Here is a 12,970-nt window from a genome sequence, read left to right as displayed (position 1 = left end):
CCAGAGAGGGTGTTTTATACAACAAGATGTCCGAGGATGTGGGTGAGACCTGAAGAAAAGGAGCTCGAGACTAATCTGAAAATGTCTTTCTGTCCTTGAATGCTGACAGTGTCCTCGAGAGTTTTCCAGGTTTTGTTTTCCTTCCCAAGTGGCAAACCATTCCTTGGATCACAGCCCAATGCCCTGGGAATAAGGTATCTGAACTTTCCCTTGTTCTTTCAGATTCACCTACAATAAGCTGCTCCATAGTTTGTTTTTTTTTTTAACCTACTCTTCAATGAGTTCCATTCATTATTCAAAAAAACAACAACGAGGAATCCTTGTGGCACCTTAAAGACTAACAACTTTATTTGGGCATAAGATTTCGTGGGTTAAAACCCACTTCATCAGATGCGTGGAGTGAAAAATACAGTAAGCAGTATGTATATTACAGCACATGAAAAGATGGGAGTTGCCTTACCAAGTGGGGGGTCAGCACTAATGAGGCCAATTCAATCAAGGTGGAGGTGGCCTAGTCTCAACAGTTGACAAGAAGGGGTGAATATCAACAGAGGGGAAATTACTTTTTGTAGTGCTAACGAGGCCAATTCAATCAATGTGGACGTCACCCATTCCTAACACGGGTACCACTCTGAAATTCATTATTCAGGTTGCATACCACTTAGGCCATTTGTGATGAGGTTCCTATTTGAATCTGTATTTAGTACCTGGACTCCATCTGGATAAGAAACTGGACCAAAAGCCCAGATCTGAACATCCCTGAATTTTGGGTATGTTCAGACCCAGATAGGAACTTTGTGGTTCAGGCCCATTTGCATTCTAAAAAAACCCTGCGATACAAATGTCAAATGCTGTCTTCTGAGCTATCCTACTATAAGTCTTAGCCTGCTCCAAGGATAGCTCCAGCATGAGACCTGGAAATCTGCATGGTTCCAGTTCAGCAGTTCCTTAAGTATGTGCCTCACTTTAAGCCTGTGAGTAGTCCCACTGAAGTCAGTGCTCCTGTGCTTAAAGTCAGACACGTGCTTAAGTAACTTGTATCAGGGCCTATACATACAGCAATCAGAGAAGATACATTGGTGTGGTTTAAATCCGATTCAGTTGCCATATACCACAGTCTTTAGCATTACACTGATCAGCTGAGAGACGGGGGATGTTGAAACCCTAAATTGCAGTAAACCCATGCAGAGGCTGGAAGGTGAGTCTCAGTTATTTTTACTGCTGCACATTAATGATTATTCTTGAATTGGAGCTGTGTGAAAATAGTAAATACTTTTCATGATGAAAATACAGTTTTGGTGAAGGCCATTTTGTGGCCCCAAAATTTCTCTTTAGGCAACATTTTGTGTGTGTGAAAAATGTCAGTTTTCACATTGAAACCCGGTAAATTTCACACATTTTGATGAGAAAGCTGATTTTTGTTTAAATTAATTCTAAATTTTGAGCACTCCACCCCCCCCACCCCAATGTGTAGGAAACATTTCATAAAGCAGGACCAGCAGTGTGAAACTGAAATAAATGGAGGGACTTAGTTTGGAGTTTTTAGAAACAGATTCATTAAATCACCTCTTGGGGGCATCTTGCTTTCTCTGCTTTGTGAATGAATCCAAGGCTGGAGCCTCGGCTCTGAGACCGTCCCCACTCACAGGTCTCCAAGCCCAGGCTTCAGCCTAAGCTCAAACAGTTACACTGAAATTTTAGCTCTGCAGCCTGATCCCCGCCAGCCCAAGTCAGCTGATTCAGGCCAGCAGCAACCATGCTTCTATCATAGTGGAGCTGTACCCTTAGTGCCTAACTGCCATTGATTTCCATAGGAGTCGGGCACCTAAGCACTTTTGGGGTGCTCAGATATTACAGTAACGTGGGCCATATCATACCTAACATAGATAGATCGGTTGGCTTATAGCTGGAGCTATAACAATTGACACCAGCTGAGGTTCTGCTTCCAGAATTCAGTCTCCAGGATTGTTAATCTGGCATCTTTCCAGAGCTCCAAAATTCAATCAACATTTTAAAAATAAAATGTAGGAAATTTAGCGCTCGTGAGCCAGGCACAGTACGGTGCTGTATACATTTCTCCACGGAGTTTTGCCAGCTGAAATTAATCTGGGGCTGCAGCTATTTTCGCTATTCCCATCCTGAACCTGGTTTAACAGCAACTGCCTGTTGTTGGAACTGTGAAGTGGTTTTGTGATGTACCAGATCTGGGATGAAATCAATGGTCTTTTTTCAATTCTGACCTAACTCAGAATTTGAACCCAGATCTCTGAAGGGGCAAAGAGAACCAATGAGAATCTCATGGTCTCTTACAAACCCTTGTGTTTCAGCAGAGTTGCAGCATTAAAAAAAATGAGCACATCCATTGTCTCAGGGGTTGCGTCAAGAAAAATTGGTTTGAAGATGAATTAGAGAGCTATATTAAAATAGCACTAAGGTGCTCCAGGGTTCTTTAAACTGTCTGTTAATAAATGTCTCAATTGTTCAAAAAGCCCAGTGGCTCACAATGCATCATAAGCCTGCTATAGCCAGACCCAAACAAATTCCTTAAACAAAGCAACACAAAGGAGCAGACATGCAAACTTAAAGCCCTGATTCTTCAATCACTTGTGCACATGCTAAACTCTAGTCACTTAAGTAGCCCCACTGATGTCAATGAGACTACTCAGTTAGTTTAGCACGTTAAGTGTTTGCAGGCTAAGACCCCAAGCCTCTCCTTAAGCCTAAAGCCTCAATCCTGCAAACAGTTAAGCACATGAATAAATTTATCCACAGGAGAAGTCTCACTTAAATTATTGCTCCCATTTACTTCAATGAGAATGACAGGTGCCCAACACCTCTGAAAATCAGGTACTTCCTTGTTGCTATTATTTATATTGCAATAGTGCCCACAGACCCGAACTGGGCTCAGTGCCCAGTTGTGCTAAGAACATATATGTCGACATGGGCCCTGATGAGTTAGGTGCCTAAATATAGATTATGCACCCAAGTTTGAAAATTTTGTCCAGAGATATAGACATCTAGGGGCAGATCTACAGGTCTACACTACTGCTTAGGTCGATCTAACTTACGTCTCACAGGGGTGTGAAAAAGACATCCCCCCCCCCCGCCCCGAGCGACACAAGTTACAGTGACCTAAGCGCTGCCCACACCGGTGCTATGTCAGCAGGAGACGCTCTCCCATCGACATAGCTTTTGCCTCTCTCAGAGATGGAGTAATTATGCCGATGGGAGAGCGTCTCCCATCAGCACAGAGCATCTTCACCAGACGTGCTGCAGTGGTGCAGCCGATGTAGTGCTTCTCGTGTACACCTGCCCCTGGGGTATTTAAGGTAATAAGCCACAAGTGTAGTTATGTTTGAATAATGTAGTGCTCTTGTATTAAATGAAGATCACGTTCTACAATAACAGGACAAGCCCCTCTTCCTTCCTTGCATTACCACTGACCCCATTAGAGGGGGAGGGAGAGGTGGGAAAGAGGGCTTATCCCCTCCCATATCTATGCCTCCCCCAGCTCCCTTTCAATAGAGAGATTTTCTGTGTTTGCTCCTCGTTAGTGGCAGTTGGTGGGGAATTTGGCTAAGCATCTGGAGCCCTGGTGGTTGAACAGTTTAGTTTGCGGAGAGACAGGATTAAAAATGTAGTCATTTCCTAATGATCACCAGGATTAGTGAGACCAAAAATCTCTTGACATCTTTCTATGACTGATCAACAGCTGTTTAATTCAACAGTATGTTCTGTAGCCACACTGACCTTTAAGAATACCCAGGGTTTGTTGTTGCAGTTTGAAGAGAGTATTTGTTGCTGGATTTTTGTTTTGCTTTAAATAGTGTAAGTAATTAATATGCAATTCTTCACCAAGTGTGAAAAATGTACGTTGATCTAAATTTTGAAGAGCCATGAGCAAAAACCCTACAGTCAGAAAGTCTTGAGACATTGCTATATGTTAGTTTTGCCTTACAGCTTTACATGCAGAATTCTTGAATTTTTGGCACATGTAAACCAGCATAAAGAAAATTGGGATTTGGTTAAAATTAGCCTGTGGGAAGTTCACATGGCTTTAGGTATTGGAGTGTCATTGACTACGGAAGGACTGTGAGAACTGGTTATTAAGTAACATAAATCCATGTGGGTAATTCAAGGCACGCAGTTAATGTAACAACCAGAGCTGATTTCCAAACTAGTGTATGGGGTTTGGCAGCTTTGCTATGCAGTTTCTTAGACTCTCACTACTCTATTATAAATTGATGTGCAAATCAGTTTTTTCAAGCCCTGAAGTAGGGAAGAAATAATGGCAAAGAAATGGACAAGAATATGACATATACTTTTTGCATATTATGTTGCCACGATAATCGGAAATATACTGATTCTGTGATCAGGAAGGGAAATTGAATCGATTCATCCAAAGGAAGTGGATCTAGACTGTTGGACACTTGTCACGCTCTGGAATAATGAATTTAGTGAGAAGAGTTGAACGGTATCACGTGATTGTTCAGAACACAGAGACCAGAGGATTGAGTAGTGTAAGCCAATGGTAGCTAACATAATTGCCTGAATAAACAATCCCATCTGCTGAAGAAATCAGTGTGTTTTGCAGGATGTTTGTTCTAATTTTCCTGTTAATGAGATCTCTTTATATAGAGAGCTTTTAATCAAGAAATGCAATGAGTTGTTTTCCTAGCTCTGCCTCAGACTTTCTGTGGTCTTGGACAAATCATCTAATCTCTCTTTGCCTTCGTTTCCCAATTTATACACATGGTGATAATGTGTTCAGACTAATCAAAAAAATGTTTGCCTGGCATGTGTGTATACATAGGTAATAAATATACATCTATTGTTAAAATTCCGTAGTATTGTACAGGGAGACTTCATGTTCCAGAGCACAAATGTCATGTAATTTTTACTCATACAATCACTGTAGCGTATTGATTTACACAGTGATGTGGAGAGACATGGAATTTAAATGAAAATTACAAAGTATATGCGAAATAAATGTGTGGACAGCATCACAGTCTTGCCTGTCACTTAACCCTGTAACCTGGGTGTGGTCTTTGACTCAGCCTGGATGCAAGGATCTAGAGACAGGTCTGTGTCTAAATCTTGCTGATTCTTTCTGCATAACATCTCTAAGATATGGCCTTTCTCACCATCTACACAGCCATAACTCTCGTCCAGGGTGGTGTTTCATTTCAATTACTGCAACATCCTTCTCTCTGGCCTTGACAAACACAACCTCACCCCTCTTGTCTTCATTCAGAACGCTGCTGCAAAGATAATTTCCTAGCCCATCACTTTGACCACGTCAAACCCACCATACTGAATCCCTCCACTGGCTCCCCCTTTCTTTGTCACATCAGACATAAGCTACTTGCCTTCACTTTCAAGGCCCTTTGTGGCCTATTCCCAATTTACCAATCATCTCTTATTTGTTACTGAGGTGGCGATTCCGACCTCCTATCAGCCCACGATGCCTTCCTCCATCATCCACTCGTTAAATTTTCAAAAAGCACCTTCATGCTTTCTCCCAAGCTCCCTTCATGTTTGGGAGGAGCTCCCCATAAATATCTACAAAGCTACCTCATTATCCTCCTTCAAATCCCACCCATAAAACTGTCCTTGGCCATGATGCCTACAAAACACTTGACAAAGTTTAGGCCACTGGTGTGCTGAGAGCATCGCCTGTCTTGATGAACAGAAATGTCTCATTGTTTCCTGGTGCTCTCCCATCTGACTGTCTGTATCCACCTGTTGTCTCCTGTTTTATACTGAGATTGTAAGCTCTTTTGGGGCAGGGACTATCCTTTGCTCTGTGTTCATACAGTGCTTAGCACAATGGGGTCTGGGTCCATGGTAAGGGCTTCTAGGGGCTATGGTAATACAATTAACTAATAGTAATAATTCCTGTTTCTCATAAATTGGAGTGCAGGCTACATGGGAATTCAAACCCATTTGATTAATTTCACTAGTTCTCTGCTACTAAGTCAAACTAACCACACCATCTGCATTTCTGTACTATTCTTCACCTCTTTGCTACCCCACCTCCAGCTTCCCCTTATCTGTATCTTCACTCCCCTTCTCCATCACCTTGTTTCACTCACTCCATATGCTTGTGCGCTCCTGCAGGCTCCCATCTCCTTCATCGTCTCATTACCTCAGTTCTGCACACGTGCTGAAGAGAGGGAAAAGAAGAAAAACAATGATAATTGCCATTAACTTCGGTAGGAATCTGTCTGAGAAAAGCAGAGTAAACATTTCTACTGAAGCCAATAGAAGTAATTGAAGTCAATTTTACTCAGACTTTCCCTCAGTAAAATTTGAGTTAAGGACCTCAGGATTTGGGCTTGCAGGTTTAATTATTTTTCATCTTCTCCCTCTCTATCTATTCCAGTCACTCCTTTATCGTTACCTCAGGATCTTGCTCTTACTTAACTATGGGGGTGAGAGGAAGCAAAAAGAGAGTAATCAATGTAAGAATATGATAAAACCAATCTAAGTCCTCCCCTCCTCATGACTCCCAAATGTGTCCATCTTAAACTGAACCCTCAGAGAGGGGATGTCTTTATTTTGGGTTTTGTAATGTATCAAAAACACAACAAATTGAACCGTTAGGGGTTGCCCTGGTACTTGGATAACCGCCATTTATCTCAGAGAAAAACTGAGCCCTGGATGCACAAAAGTGAAAAAGATGATACACAAGTAGAGTACAGCACTATTATTTCATTTTCAAGAGAGGTCTAGAGCGAGAGAGGGGTAAATGTAAATTTACGTTCCCTTTCCTCCAAGCTGCTGTTCTTTCTTTTATCTGTATTCTATGTTCAGGCACGCATGGGAACTGCAGCAATAAACAGACTTTGGATGTGATTTGATTTAAATCATCTTAGCTTGAATTAAGCCTTTGTATGCAGAGTATGGAATCTACTGTGAGGATGTTGTTTGGCATTTACGTGAATTTTATGTGAATTTTTACTCCTACCACACTGGTGGGATCCAATGTGAAGTACTGTGAACCATCAGCTTCTTTTTCTTTTCATGCAAGATTACACTGGTAAGCCCTTCATGACAGGGGTTCTCTCTTTTCTGTTAGTACAGAGCCTGGCACAACAGGTCACCCAGTTAGTGCCCAAAAGCCACTGTCCTACCATAATATATGTATTTAGTAACAATAAATAATAAATGCTTTCCACAGCAAAAGCCAGATTGCACCTCTACCCTAAGGACACACTAGTGCTGCTGTTGGCACTAGAAATTTCAAAGGGTTTGGGGACATGGTCCTGACCCCTTCCACAGTAACCAGCAAAGCTGAGCAGGTGGGAGTTGGACATAGGGACAGTTGTCACCATGTCTGCTCTGTGTCCCTGGAGTCTTTCTGGCTGAGTTGTCTACAATGCCTCCGGGGAATCCTGCTGCTGCACGATCCCAACAAAGGAAGCGGTTTTGCCACCATATAGCCCCGAATATACAAAGACCTAGAGGGATGGATGGATAAACAACCAAATATATTTGCATGATCATAAGATAACTTGATCCTTGAGATATTTAATTAAAGTCATTTCACTGCTGTCTGAATTAAGGCTTTCTGAAAGTCAGACACCAAGAGTTTAATATTATATAATCCCTCCTTCTGCTATGTCATCTAATGTAATATTATTATGCCTGCTTCTGTGTCAGATCTAAATCCCTATGGCACTTCGTTATTCTGCTCACATAAAGTTCAGCATAAAGCTGTGTATAAGAAAATGAATTAATTTAAAAGACCTCCCTTACTGTCATACTCAGAGCAGTGATCTTTTCTAACAAACAGGCTGGAGAGACATATCATAGGGTCAACTAAATGAATATTGTTATAGTGAATGCATGCTGTCTAGCCAAAGACATCAAGGGAATTAATAAAAAGACTCTTATTATTCATTCATACCATGGCCCACAGTATAGCATCCCTACATATTTGAGCAAAGAAGACGTTTTAATGAACATTAATTTTATATAATGGCTATTACCACAATTGTGTTTCTGCCCCACTGATTTTACTGCAAGTCAAAAATGACCTTGTTATAAACAGAAACATGATGTTAACTACTTGAAAGTCTACCTTATTAAAGAGATCTGGAATTAACTGAGTAGAACATTCCTTTACAATGTCATAAAGATATTTGTCTTAATATTTGACATTTTTAAATAGTAACATGGCTAATAATTTTAGGTCACTTGATAGTCTAAATAATCACAGAGTTGAATAAGGTGTGGATGTGTCCAAGGTTTAAACCAATATAAACAACTTCAAATGGGAAATCAATGTATTAAAATGCCACATGTATGATACAAATTAATTGACTGATTTTACCTTATTAGACACCACAGCTAGTCAATTGAAGACGCTGAATAAACAGTAAAATACTAAAACCTGCTGATTTATAAAGTACTTGCACTTAAAATAAAATTAAGTCCCCATTACAGTTTACCAAAAACAGAACTTTACAACATTTCACTATGGCAGAATATGTGAAATGAGTTGATGGTTAACGAGACTGACTAATTTCTAGTGGACACATGTTCCTATCACATGGAGCAAACTATAAATTTAACAGCCTTAAGCAGCACCTCAAAGAGTGTGAAGGAAACCAAAGGAAAATACATAACAAAGAAGTAGAGCTTAAAAAAGGAAAACAGTGAAAATAGATCTGAAAAGAAAATGATGTGATTGTGTCATGTTTGCTCCTGCTCATGAATTCCTTCCCAGCCCACAGTAAATGTAGTGGTTGGTGTGTGGACAAATGCTACAGTTGGATCAGCAGCAGATGTAGGGATTATTTTATGTGGCATGCACTTATTTGATTTGTTACTCACCAACTAGTCCTGTTTTTTCAAGGATGAACAAGGCTCACACTAATTAAACAAGTAGACCTAGAGGAAGGGTTCTTAAACATTTTCTCAAGCCTTGTCTACATTAGGAAAATTCATTTTTCAGCTCCATCAATGGTGGCAACAATGGAAACATTACCTGCCACTCACCTATTCTACAGCTTCCACTGTCACTACCACCAGTGAACCTAGAATGGGGCAGAAAAACATGTACAGGTTTTCCCAGTGTACGTGTACTCATAGTGAGGGCCCCATCTCAACAGAGGAATTTTCTTGTAGACAACTCCACTCGCACTTTAGATTTTGTGGGCTGCCTCACCTCCCATTCACCTTAACATCCTGGTAGCCACTAAAGCAATCTCTCACTTGTAACATTAAGGAAAAAAAAGGTGTTCTTATCTGTCTTCAATAAAACGCAGCCAGCTCTGCATGGACCACCAAGTGTCTACAGATCACAGCTTGAGAGTCACTGACCTAGAGAACAGTCTATTCACTAATCTTCTCATGTCTGTCTTCTTTTAAAGTTTAATATAGGCAGATTTATAATCTGGGAAGTTTTTCTCATTTGTTTTCAAAGGAAATGAACTACTCACCACCCGTTGTGCTAGGCAGGGATTTGTCAGGTATTAAAGTTATACTCAGTCTGAGTGCATTTTGAATTCTGGGGTGATTCTGATACAAAAATAAATGCTTGAGTTGCACAGTCACTGTCTCCGTTTCTTATACAAGAATAGGTTCTCCTTCACACATGCAGAGCTTTTATCACTGCAGCTGTGCAGGAACTGGAATTTCCCTCCTGTGGAAAAGTTCTCATTCAGGAAAAAAAAAATTCATTGCAAATCAGAGTCAAAAACCGGATCTACAACATTTCCCAGGAGAGGGAAATTTAAAAAAAAAATCATGTTGGAAGAACCAAAACAGAATTTTAAAAAATTTCCAGTCCCCCCTTCCCAGGCTTCCTGGCTCTGTGGCAGCCTGCCAAGTGAGCTAGGGAGACTGGGAGTTTGGGAACTGGGGCTTTCAGGGCTTCTTGGCTCCTCACCAGCACACCCTAACTGAACTGGGCTTGCATAGTTGCTTAGTTCCAATGACATTAGGTACTTACATTGCTTCTATTCATTTGTACGCACACTTAAACCTTCAACTATAAATAAAATCTGTGCCATGCCTTTCCACCTTTAATGACTCCCTTTTCATAAAGCCCAAATCCTCCCTTGCCCCATCACCAGGGCCCATAAGGCAACAAAAGTAGGTGGTGATAAGTAACAGTCACCCTGGATTTGTCAAGAACAAATTGTGTCAAACCAACTTAACAGCTTTCTTGGACAGGGTATCAAGCCTTGTGAATGGGGGAATGTGGTATATCTTGACTTTAGTAAGGCTTTTGATACTGTCTCACGTGACCTTCTCATAAACAAACTAGGGAAATTCAATACCTAATGCACACATCATTCTGGAATGTATTAGCAGGAGTGTTGTAAGCAAGACACAAGAAGTAATCCTTCCACTCTACTCCATGCTGATTAGGCCTCAACTGGAATATTGTGTCCAGTTCTGGGTGTCACATTTCAGGAAAGATGTGGAGAAACTGGAGAAAGTCCAGCGAAGAGCAACAAAAATGATTAAAGGTCTAGAAAACATGATCTATAAGGGAAGATTGAAAAAATTGGGTTTGTTTAGTCTGGAGACAAGAAGACTGAGGGGGGACATGATAACAATTTTCAAGTACATAAAAGGTCGTTACAAGGAGAAGGGAGAAAAATTGTTCTTGTTACCTCTGAGGATAGGACAAAAAGCAATGAGCTTAAATTGCAGCAAGGGTGGTTTAGGTTGGACATTAGGAAAAACTTCCTAACTGTCAGGGTGGTTAAGCACTGGAATAAATTGCCTAAGGAGGTGGTGCAATCTCCACCATTGGAGATTTTTAAGAGCGGATTAGACGAACACCTGTCAGGGATGGTCTAGATAATATTTAGTCCTGCCATACATACAGGGGACTGGACTAGACCTCTCGAGGTCCTTTCCAGTCCTATGATTCTATGAAAACCAGTATAGCTTCAAGCTGGGATTCTGTGAGGAGCTTGTGCAGTGGATTCCTCACCCCATGCAGCTTTCATCTGTAGGGGGTCCTCTGTGTCATCACGAAAAGTGTTTGAGGAAGGCCTGCCTTGTGCAGGAGGTTGGACGAGATGATCATAATGGTCCCTTCTGACCTTAGTATCTATGAATCTATGAAGGCAAGTTGTGGGGAGGGGGTGTGAGTGGCATGTGTGGCTAATGGATCCATAATTACACGGTTCCACCTGCAACCACGTAACACAGTAGGCAGGGCAGAGTACCTTCTGCTTCAATGGGCCCACTCTCATGCTTAGAGGTAAGCACATGTTGAAGTATGTTGCTGGTTGTGGTCAGACTGCTCCGCACCTTTCAAGATCAAGCCATAAATACATACTTGAAATTCCACCTCACGTGTTTTTGTCCCAAGGTGGAATCCTTATTAGCACATTCAGTAACTCAGTCAGACAAATATTTCTGAGACTGTTGCTATACTTCTCCAGAACAGCATGGCCACTGAAAAACTGTATGAATGCAGAAGGCTTCAGCAATATAAATGGAACAGGTCAGCTATGTCACTTGCAGTGCTCCTTTAACCTTGCCCTTGCACTGTATTGTACCTCAGTGGGATGTGTCAAAGAACTGGCACTATCATTGCAGGTGGTCCAATTGCAGGTAATCAGCCTGGATGAATGGAGCTTGTCACATTGTGAGGGTTTTTCCCCCCCCCTTCCTTTTGTTATCAGCAAAGTGAAATCGCAAGGATTGTGGTTTCTTCCTCTTATTTTCCTGTATCTTCCGTGGGATTTCTTCATAAAGAACTAAGATTTATAATGGGCTGGCTCTGCTTTAGGCACCTTTCCAAAATGCTTCACCACGGCTATGGATGAACCATACACAGGTAGTGTCAGTGCTGGAGACATGCAAAGGGGAAAAAAGATATTGGGATTATTATTATGGCTGTCTCTTCAAGGAACCACCTGTACAAGAAATTACATCATCAGCCCCAAAATGTTTTGAACGCTATTTTATAAAGGTAACTAAAGTCAGATGACATAAAGGGATAGTATTTAAATGTCTAAATCTCATTCTACCACAGGTCCTGCCATTCCTGTTGGAGTAGATGTACAGGTTGAAAGCTTGGATAGTATTTCTGAGGTTGATATGGTATGTAACACTATTTTAAGCCTTGATTATTCCTAGTCAGGATAAGTCCCTATATGGATTTCAGTTTAGCTGTCAGATGAAGGCAAATGCAGTTAAAAACAACTTTTAGCAATTTTGAAAGGCCCATAATCAGAATTAACATCTTAATAAAGATTGACTCTGTTCAAAGAGTCATCGTGAGGACTTCAGATAAAGATGATTAAAATTCCAAGGGAACAGAGACCGTGAAAAGAAAATGAGCATGATCTTGGTTGATATGCAGGAGTCAGGAATATGAACAGTTGCCTGCTGTGCTCATTTCATTGTACCCCATAGCAGAATTCAGGTCACTTGGGTTCAGGTAGCTATAAAAACTCTTGTGAGGATCATCAAAGCCTTACTTATTTTTAAATTTATTATGGAACCAGAAAATCTATTCTCAAATGTATGGATCTGAGGGGAACATTAGGAGAACGAATTATAATATATATAATAAATATATTATAGTATATTAGTATAATAAATCAAATCAAGCTGCTTCCTACCTTCTCATCTGTAGAGGCAGTCCCTCCAATTCAGAATGGACTCTGCTTCTATCTGTGCTGAATTTGTGATGGATAACCAGATTTCAGTCATCAGTGCTGTCACTCCAGAGTTTAGCAACAGCACTAAATTCAGTTGTAATTTATTCTTATTGTGTTTTTTAGAAAGGAAAGAAATGTGGATCCAAATCTCAACAAATAAGTGCTACTGGCAGTAAAAGGTGTATGTGAGAGAGCTATCCTCTCAGTCTCCTGCTTTGTGCTGGAGAAAGATGGAGCAAAAAGACTGGAGAGAAAAAGAAATGAAATGGGGAAAGGAGGAGGAAAAAAAGAGGGAATCTTCTCTTTTCCACTTTCCCTTCATCCCTTTC

General features: G+C 40.9%; 1 protein-coding gene across 2 annotated transcripts in view; it reads left to right on the top strand.

The window, feature by feature from the left end:
• GABRR2 (gamma-aminobutyric acid type A receptor subunit rho2) overlaps window positions 1-12,970 on the top strand; it is a 67,857-nt gene that overhangs the window by 23,434 nt on the left and 31,453 nt on the right. For both annotated transcript variants that reach the window (XM_007063047.4, XM_043542657.1), the window contains one exon: window positions 12,011-12,078. In XM_007063047.4, the coding sequence (XP_007063109.2) occupies window positions 12,011-12,078 (68 nt within the window). The remainder of the gene's footprint in view (window positions 1-12,010; window positions 12,079-12,970) is intronic.

The sequence above is a fragment of the Chelonia mydas genome, chromosome 3, assembly GCF_015237465.2.
Source record: "Chelonia mydas isolate rCheMyd1 chromosome 3, rCheMyd1.pri.v2, whole genome shotgun sequence".
In the NCBI taxonomy this organism is placed as follows: Eukaryota; Metazoa; Chordata; order Testudines; family Cheloniidae; genus Chelonia; species Chelonia mydas.
This window is presented reverse-complemented; position numbering and strand designations above follow the sequence as displayed.